The sequence below is a fragment of the Ctenocephalides felis genome, unplaced genomic scaffold (genome assembly GCF_003426905.1).
Source record: "Ctenocephalides felis isolate EL2017-DRISC unplaced genomic scaffold, ASM342690v1 CF-g0.4_SCAFFOLD_01886, whole genome shotgun sequence".
Lineage (NCBI taxonomy): Eukaryota > Metazoa > Arthropoda > Insecta > Siphonaptera > Pulicidae > Ctenocephalides > Ctenocephalides felis.
Window position 1 is genome coordinate 78,076,518 of NW_020538040.1, and position 10,777 is coordinate 78,087,294.

At 30.7% G+C, this 10,777-nt stretch overlaps 1 protein-coding gene across 1 annotated transcript; it reads right to left on the minus strand.

Annotated features, from left to right (window-relative positions):
* On the minus strand, nt 1–8,955 carry LOC113375392. The gene is made up of 4 exons (XM_026615328.1): nt 8,939–8,955; nt 7,244–7,543; nt 2,979–3,172; nt 1–467 (listed from the first exon to the last, which is right to left on the minus strand). The coding sequence occupies exons 1-4, from the start codon at nt 8,953–8,955 to the stop codon at nt 1–3; spliced, it is 978 nt and encodes a 325-aa protein (XP_026471113.1).
* Between the last annotated feature and the right edge of the window lie 1,822 nt (nt 8,956–10,777).

Consider the following 10,777-nt stretch of genomic DNA (forward strand, 5'->3'; position numbering starts at 1 on the left):
TTACTTTGGTGTTAGCATTTGCCAGCCGAATTGCCGATTTGCGGAAGTATACTGATCTTTGTTGTATAATCGATCCAATCTGTCTCTAAAATGAAGTTGATCCTCGTATTTATAAAAGTTGTCCACTGGTCTCGGAGTAGTAGTTTTTGCTTCCGCTGCTTCATCAAATTGTTTATAATTTTTGTAATGGTGGTGATCTGAATGATGGTGATGATAACCAGGTCGTCCCCCATAATCGTATCCATATAAACCTGAACCGTGTCCCCCACCAAGTTGATTGAAACCGTTCGATGAAAATAAACCACCAAAACCAAATACGCTGGATATTACCACGGCCATTTTGCAAATAAATATTGCCTTTTTACTTATGAGAATGAGAACTCCAAAAATCAAAGGCAGTAAAGTGGCCAGATTGAACTTCAAGCCTAGTAGTAGGGGTACAATAAACTGTCTCGTCAAAACACGTGCTGAAAAATTCAAAAATGATCAGATATTGTCATGTGATAATATTAATTTTTTTACTATTATAAGCGCATGATTTGTAAACTATTTAAAATATAGTGTACAAGCTACTCGTACTTGCAGTAAATTGTCCAAAACGCGCTGAGGATTATGTGGTACTATTTAGTTTCTATTATTGTTTTATCATAACAGTTGAAATGCATAATTTTGTCTTTTGAAATTATTAATTTATAATTATTTTATTATTATAACTAAAGTTTGATTCAATATTATTCCAGTTCCAAATGTGAAATATTATCTAATATATCATAAATGAGAAAACTGTTCTGCGTGAATAAATTTAAAATATTATTTCAATAGTATCTACTGTACATACAATTATCAAAGATTTGTGATTTTCTATACTAAGAAAAATATTTCACTATGCCATGTCTGATGCGATATTTTGAAAATATTACTGGAAATTATATTGGTTCATCACATATGTGGATAAAAGGACCAAGATATTCATTTTCTGCATGAAATATTAAGGAGCAATTTTTCTCAAATTTTGGCAATTGCTAATTGGTATGGGATACTACTTCACACATCAAAATATAGTAAGATCTGGTTGCTGTCATCCTTACACAATAAAGATTTCAGTGGATTGTCAATGCAGATTTCAATTTTTGATTTACATCATATTACTTATATAAATCTTATTATATATGAAATTAAAAAAAAAATAATTGATGGACTATAATAATTTTTAATGCTTAGTTTAGCACAAATTTTAATGCTTAGTTTCGTTATATGAATATAATGTTTTGTAATTATGTTATTATTATCAGCAAAATTTGATGTCTGTTCAGATCCTTAAGCAATTCAAAGCCTTAAGGCAATTTTTTAATACTTCCCGTATCGAAAATTAAAATGTGAACAAAGTTTGTGCAAATTAAAAAATTAGAAAATTAAATATGAACAAAGTTTGGATCCGCGAAACCGCAAAACCTGCCTTCCCAAATGTGCAATTTTTTTTTTATTTTGCCAGTTTTACAAATGAAATATTTTTTGAATCATTCTCCCTAAACAAGTGAATTACCCTTGTTGGCACTTCTTTTCCCGTATCTCTGAAACGGCTGGGCCTATCCTTACAAAAGCCAATTAACACGTCTCCCCATCAATACAAATCGAATGCTATTTGAATTATTCAAATCGGTTGATCAGTGTTCACGACAACTGCAAGTTACATAAACTTCCCGATATGTGTAAATAATCGACTTAATCATTGAAAAAAATTAATTTATGAGTGATTAAAAGTATTCCGAGTGGATTTATAACACATAAACTCGTTAACTCGGAATATTTTCTAAGAGCAAATTTTTAAAAATCAACAGTTTTTATAATTGGACCGGTTTTCGTAGGACTTTAATGGTTTAGTATGTTCATTAAGACCAAGTACTCTATTGTCATACCTAGTAAATCGCCTAATTTTAATTTTAACAAACGTCAAAAAAACTACTCATTTTCTCAAACTTTGATGAATTTTTAAAATTAAATTACTTGTCGTAAGGCCGTAATATTTCAGTAAGTTCTATAAGACCATCTATAAGTTCCATAAAAGTTGACTTAATTTTTTTTTCAACAGTTAATAACAAGAAAACGGGTCGGTAGATTTTCACCTAAAAATAATCAGTATCATTCTCAACTAATATCTTTCGAACAGTTTTTGATTTTTTAAAATCGGTTCGGTAGTTTGAGGTTAAATGTGGACGAAAAGTTTAATACTTTTTTCAAATTACAAAGAAACGGCTGGGTAGATCGTCTCACAAAATTGACAAAGGATAGTCCTCATTGAGATATATCAAATGGCTTTTAAATTTTTGAAATCGGCCCACCCGTTTTTGAGAAAACGTCGATTTACGGCTTGAGAAAAATTCGATTCAGAATGGCTTGAAACGTCGAGAAAACTCAAAATTAGCAAATCGGATTTTTTGATGAAAATATAAACTTCACCTTCGGGAAGTTAAAAATTGTATCCGCACATACATGCATTCACACACACATACACCCATTTCTTGTAAGGTATTCCAAAATGTTGAGAAACCTTTGAAACGTAAAGATATATGTTATTTTTTGCGATTTCTTTAACTTATTTTACTGGAAGTTTATTAAGAGTGAGCATTTTTTTGAGTAAAAAAAATACTATTATGCGATATATTACCTAAAGTCTTCTGTACCGTCACGCTATCATAATATCACCAATAATTTAATCGAATTTGTCGTCTCGCTCAGTTGATAATTATCGATCGTTTTAGAGAAACTTGATTCAAAAGTAACGAGCAAAAGGAGAATTAAAAATGTTTGAAGAAATCTCCTTAAGTCGGTCAAGCGCAGAGGGTTCATTTAACATCTTACCTTGACGTATCATATTATACCACTTTCTCCAACACAACATCACAAACACCACAATAGTCGCTCTCACCGAAAATATTTTTTATAAGTTTTAATGTCATAAGTTATTCCAGGCCAATTACCTGTACTGGGTTCTCGTTCCGAATCTCGATCGTATATATTGTCTCTCTCCTGGTTCCCGTCCATGATGAACTCGAGCAAACCGGGTCCATTCGATGATGGCCCGATGCGGAGAATCAATCCCGGATGGATCGTGCTCATGTCCCACTCCATGCTGCGTTTACTCATTATGGCGTTGGCTCCTTCCAAAATACCCCTGTAATTGATGTCGGTGTCAGAAAGCAAAAAAATCAAACGAGGAAATATTTTAAACATCAATTCGGCACGAACAAACGAAAATTACGTGGAATGTAGTTGATGCTGCGTTTTTATGGTAGTAAAAAAACAATTGATCGTTTCAAGAAAGCATAAATTGTTGAACTTAAAAGGTCTAATAATAAATTGGCAGTACTTTTTGTGAAACCGATTTTTTGCTTAGAACATTTATTTAAATTGTGAATAACATTCACTGGTGCCTTTTTCGGCTGCGAACTACTTAGCAGAATATTTTTTAACTGTTTATTTAATTTTTAATAATTATTCATTAACTTCCCGAAGGAGAAGTTTCTGTTTTCATCAAAAAATCCGATTCGCTAATTTTATGTTTTCTCGACGTTCCAAGTCATTCTGAATCGAATAAGACCAAATTTGGAAAAAGTATTTGTGTGTGGTGTATGTGAACAGATTTTTTGCCGTAACTCGACGTTTTCTCAATTTAAAAGCCATTCGATGTATCTAGATGAGGACTATTGTTTGTCAGTTTTGTGCGATGATCGGCCAAGCCGTTTCATTATAAATCGCAGAAAAGTGAAAAATTTTTCGTCTGCGTTTTAGCCCGCAATTCTGAATCGATTTTGAAAATTCAATAACCGTTCGAAAGATAATGGTTGGGAATCGTGCTGATTAGTTTTTGGTAGAGATTGGCCGGGCTGTTTTCTTGTAATAAAGTTTTTTAAAAAAAAAATTCGACGATTTTTATGATTATTTTTTCGACGGTAGATACCATAGTCTTCTAGATCATACTAAAATATTACGGCCCTACGACAACTCGTTTAGCTTTAAAAATTCTTCAAAGTTTGCGAAATTAGTATGGCCTTTTTGGCATTTGTCAAAATTGGAACTTTCATCGACGTTTGCTCAAAAACGCCTGAACCGATTTCAGAAATTTGAATGTATCTCGATGAGGACTATCGTTGCTCAGTTTGTGTGACGATCGGTCGAGTCATTACTTTGTAATTTGGAAAAAAGTGTTAAACTTTTCGTCCACATTTGAGCTCATACTACCGAATCGATTTTGAAAAATCAAAAACTGTTCGAAAGATATTAGTTGAGAATGACACTGATTAGTTTTAGGTGAAAATCTACCGAGCCGTTTTCTTGTAATTAACTGTTGAAAAAAAATTTAAGCCGATTTTTTTGTAACTTTTTGGCGATATATATCATGGTCTTATAGAACTTACTGAAATATTACGGCCTTACGACAAGTAGTTTAATTTTAAAAATTCATCAAAGTTTGAGAAAATGAGTAATTTTTTTGACATTTGTTGAAATTAAAATGAGACGATTTACTTGGTATAACGATAGAGAACTTGGTCTTAATAAACATGCTAAACGATTAAAGTCCTACAAAAACCTGGCTCAATTATAAAAATTATAGATTTTTGAAAATTTGCTTTTAAAAAATATTCCGACCGGGTTGACGTTTTCGATTTTTAATAATGTGTAATAAATCCACTTTGAATACTTTTAACTACGCATAAATTAATTTATCTATCATGGATTAAGTCGATTATTTACACAAATCGGGAACTTCATGTAACTTGACTCAAGGCAAAATACCAATACCAACTAGTTTCTGCTTGCAACAGTTTTGCTCCCAAAGGCTCAAATGCTTTCAAATTAATAAAAAATAAATCTTTAATAGTTTTAGTTCTTGATATTAACATTTAGATAGCCCGCACTTCAATTAAAAGTTTCATATATTCATTATTAACATATGTCGTAAGTAAATTCTTCCGCCATCTGTGATAGCAGACTTTTAGCACTTGTAGTTTTGATGGCAATTTATTACTTATAATTTGAGTGTCTACAGCACCAATTAAATAAATATTTTGCTGCAAAATTAATTTTGATGTCATAATAAATAAATATTTCGTTAATTTAATTTTGGGTTAAGTGAATTACAAATATTTTAGGTGTCATATAATTAGAGTTTACAAATGCTATCATAAGTGGCGCAAGAATTTACTTAATGACATATGTTGATAATAAATATATGAAACTTTTAATTGAAGTGCGCACTATCTAAATATTAATAGCTAAAACTATTAGAGATTTATTTTTTATTAATTAGGAAGCCCTTGGGAGCAAAGAAATTCGAAAATATATATATGTCGAGATTCGAACAAAGATTCGAAAAAGTAATAAACAACAAAAGTTTTTTAAAAACATTTCTTTAATTATTTACTGTCGACAGAGCAAATTACGTTCCATCTTCAGAAACTTAATCTTGATAATATTTTAACTAACAATATATTTAAGAAAAATAGAAAATTGTGGATTTTTATGATTTGAATAAAATTCTGTTCTTAACATTTTTTAAATACTTTTTAATTTTCTAATACTTCTAATATTTTGTTATATAATTCACATTTATTTTATTATTTTCATTTTGATGATGATATGTTTTTTTTTATTATTATTTTTACAGCAATCAGAACCTTACGTCCTATGAGCTGATGGGCTAAAACTTCTCCTTACTTCGTATTTTTAGATGGTAACCCAATGGTTACCTTCCATATTTGATGATTTTTGTATTAGAATTAATCTAATAGGGCTCACTTTTTTATTGGTGCAGCAATGCCGGGCAAGGGCTATTTTCACTTGGAAACATATTGCTATCTATATTTCCAAGTGAAAATCGTTGTCATTGCTGCCTGACAACAGGCTGCTCGAAGTGGGTATCGAACCCGGAACCTCTGAAACAAGTCCCGTCGCTCTTAACCGCTTACCTACGGGCGAGCCCTATGATAATATGTGTCATATTTTTTATAATGTTATCTCTTCCACAATTTCATTTATTTTATAAAAATCCACAGTTTTTTACTTTAAAATATTGTTTGTTTAAATATTATCAAGATTTTGACAGATGTCCAGAAGATGGGACGTAAATAGATAAAAAAATGGTTTATTAAAAAACTTTTTTTTCAATTTTTTTTGTTCAACACAAAACATTTTACCAAATATTTACAAATCCAAGACTCTACCATCTAATATATAAATATAAATATATATTGTACGTGTTTCTAATTATACTTGTAGTTGTAATTATATCGAATGTATTATGCTACATTATTCTTATCGTTTTTGTCTTTTTAATTTTGTAAATACTCCTACTCTTATAGGACTTATTCTGTTATTTTCATAAAAATAAATTAATATAAAAGCTTTTTTATAATGGAAAGTTTTTTATCTTATTACACTTAACCACAATCGGCTGAATTCAGATGTCATATCTCAAGAAGAAAAGTTTTATTTTGAACAATGGACGAACTTTTGCATAACTTTTGGGTATTTAAATAAAAAAGTCATCGACGACAAAGAGCCTGAAAGACTTATATAAAATAGCCGCGACTTTCCCGTAGGGTAAGTTTTTTACGTTTCAAAGTCTTCTGAACATTTTAGCATACTTTAGAAAAAATTGATGTAATTGTGTATGTATGTGCGGATACAATTTTTACGTCGACGTGATACAATTTTTTGTCGACGTTTTGGAGAACACGGATCAACCGATTTGATTTATTCAATAAACATTAAATTGCTTTTGATGAATAGGCGTGCTGATTAGTTTTTGATTAAGGCAGGTCCTATCGTTTCGAAGATACGGGGCAAAAAGTGCCAAACATTGTAGCTAGAGAATGAAGCGTCCGATCTGAATGAATCAAACAACATTGTGCTTGCAATTTTTAGGAAGGCAGATCCAGCGGTTTCGGAGATCCTCAGAGAAAAGTAAAAAAAAAATCATTTGGCGAATAAAACTGGTGATTAGTCATACACACATCAAATTATCAAATATTTTATGGAGAATTTGATAGTAAGTACAAATTTTGTTTACATTTCTATGGGTCCCGTACCAATGTTTATCTGTTTGCTTGCAATGACTGCTTAATTTTTGCCTTATAAGTTTACATTTAATAATTAATATTAATATTAAATTTCAATTGAATAATTAAATTTAATATTAAATTTCAATTGAATGATAGTGATTGAATGACATTTCAAGTCTTACCTAAAGTCCATTGGATCTTTATCCAGAAAGTTCTCGAGTGATCTGGACTCTCTACTTTCCAGTTTCATTTTCAGTCCATCTATTACTGAAAAATTATCTGAATCTTCCCACAGTTGAAGCACGTGGAGAGCTTTGTACCCCGCACACGTCATGACGCTTTCGGTAATACGACCTCCATTCTTGTTTCGCAAACATTGGCCTAAGGATTGACCATCATCGACATGGGCATGTACAACTTTTGTATATATGTACACAGATAGATAAGTGAAAACAACATTTATTTCCAAATGACTGATGTACCTGAAATAGAGTATTGATCATAACTTATTCTGGACAAGCTAAACATTTGATGATCATTTACAAATCCAATCACGTAATAATTATCAATGGACATGTATACAATTTAAATAAACAAGTATATCTGAAAAATAAAGAATTTAGTTTAGTTTTCATACGTAGAATAAGTAATTAATTATCTTAAGAAGTTTCTTCGCTTTTTTTTCCTTTGGGTTATTATTCATCTCAGTAACGGCCAACATTTTTTAGTTCCGGTGTGTGTTCTCACAATATGGTTTTTAATTTGTGTGCAAAAGTATGCTACGTTGTCAAATGGCGTTATTTTTATGCGATCTAAGATACGGCTTTTCATTTCATTAATGAATTTCATTTACATTAATTATAAATGCTCAATACATGTGATAACTTCTTCATTATGTAAATCTCGGGACAATATAAAATATAGATTCTTGAAATGTATAAAATTGATTGCTGCTTCAAATCTAATAATTCCGTGATATTTTACGTTTATTCAATTTTGCACGTTTGCAAATTTGTTTTTTATTTGAGCTTTATATAAATCTGAACTTTTAATGACAGTCTGAAGGAAAATATATAATACTATGCAATGACTGTACGATATATACATATATATATATATATATATATATATATATATATATTATATATATATTTGAAGTATTTTGCAGCCCAATTTTTAACTCTGTACGTCGCCATCGTTAAGTGAACATGCTTTATATTGGGGCTTTATGTGCTCTTGTATTTTTTTTATTAATTATCTATTAGTTATGTAATTGTGTTTTTCAGCACAATTTTAGTGTTTTTAATAAATTGTATGTTTTTGTTTTTTTTCGGTTTGATTACTGAATGGTGACACACATTAAGTGTCGAAACGTTCAATAATGATTTTTTTAATTCTAACTTCCTTTTAATTTGACGATTGGGCTGCAAAATACTTTTGATATGTATCAACGTTGATAGATAGCTGATATTATATATGATCTTAATATTTTGAACTTCAAAGACTTATTTATTAATTTTTTTAATTATAAATATTTACGTTTCAGGGATATACGATGTTAGGAATTTTGAACGTGATCAGAAACTTTGAATTATTGGAACCAATGTTTCAAAATTAAATACACACTAACATTAAAGAAATTGAACGTATTAAAAAATATAGCTGAAAACTTCTGGAACAATGAATGCTTACTGTTGTGAGTATAACAATATGAAATATTTATATCTCCATAAATATTTTTTTTAAATCAAAGAGGAGGTGTTTTTTCACAAAAACTAACTGAGGTAAATAGATCCTACTACCGATACCTCAAAAACAAGTAAAGTAAGAAAAATTCTAACAACAATATTTGAAAGTAAAGGGCAACAAGCCATCACCTTGACGCGTACGACATCGCTATCAGGAGATGAACGGAAATGTTTGAAAGATTATAACAAAAGTATTCTTTTTCGTTATTAGTTTTTTTGGTTGTGAGCATAAATTTTGTGGGTACATTTTTTACAAAGATAACCTTGATCAGGTATTTCAGAAATATTCATCAGCAGAGTTGGAATAACTATGTAAAGGTTTAGTTGGTTCTTTTTACTCCATTCTCGTCTAAGTTTTTATAGAGGTTTGATAAAAAAAACTGTTAAATCTGTCCAAAAATTTACAATACATTTTTTAAAATAATTAAATAACGTATACGTAAAAGTTATATTAAGTTCTAGTAAATTAAAGAACGGTGCTCACAACAAAGTGACTAACAACGAAAGAAAATACTTCTGTTATGGATTTTCAAACATCGTGAAGTACTACCATGTGTGTGTGTGCGTGTAAGAATAAGAGAAAATTAGCGATTTGTTTCGATCCGATTTTTTCATTGAATTATCGCACGGCGCGAACTCTCACTTTTCGTCTCGAGTAATGAGAAGTAAGAGTACCGCACATCCGGCCTTCTTGGAAGTACGTATTATACATTGTTGTGTGGTCGAAGTCGAAGTACATGCTTATGTTTAATAATAATATCGCATATTTTACTGCGTTCTTTAATCGAATTTAAACCGCTATAGAGGTTATAAACCTACTCGAACACAATAAAATAGATTTATGTATTCAGGATCCGCTTTCCAACTCTTCAACAGTATTAAATAGGTAAAAGTATTTATGTATATCCTGAATGCATGATAATAAAAGATTTTATATATTGCTATTGAGAAACGAATTTACTTCGTGGCTTAAGATGACTTTTCAAGCTAATTTTCATAGAAAAACAAATTCTATATTGCACATTTTCAATAGTTTTCATAGTTTTATTATTAACATTCCGAATGAAAATTTGTTTCGGTAGAAAACCCAGCTTCCTAATTTCATTTCATTTCAAAATTCGGCATTTTCTCAAAAAAATTAAAATCCATTTATTGAAACGCGATAATAAGGAGTAACTTTGCAAATTGTTTCGTACGCTACTATTGTTTCTAATTTTTTGTTGAAAATACTGTCTCAAAACTGGTAGTACTATGGGGAAGTCCCGTAACGCCGGACGATTCCTAGTGCCGGACACTCTCTTTAACACGTATTATTTAAGCAAGTATAAATCTTTTCATTTTGAAATACTAGTGAAAGGGGCGCGAGTGGCCCAGAGGTACAGAATCATACGCCGTTTGCTGTTTTAGGCGCAAAATCACGGCGTCACCTAAATATCAATTGAAGTAATTCTAGTATATTTTTGCATTTACATTTGAGTGGTATTCAAAGATAAAAGTAGTACTTGATTGTTTTTATTAACATGGTAGAATATTATTAGATCTTTTAAACAATTTTAGCAGGTACCACCAAATGAACGAAAATGTATGTCCCTTAGCACCGGACATTGAGTCGTTCCTTAGCGCCGGACAGTAAACTTATTGTGAGAATTTACGTAATTTATTCTAATTACTTAATTTTGTTCTATGAGTGCTAACGGTCACCTCCATTTTTCGTATTTCCTAGTCAAAGAATGGAAAGCTTATGACGAATGCTCCAATTGAGAGCATTGGCGTGGCCCAGCCAAAAGGGTGCATGAATGTGATATGGATGAATAGTGACTTTTTTGCAATATCTAAGAATATTTGTCACACACATGTGCAGACATTCCAGAGTGATGATTTTCAATTGTCCGGTACTAGGTGCGACTTCTTAAAATCATACTTTTTGTTACCAAAGTTTGATTGATAGTATTTATTATTTTTTAGCAA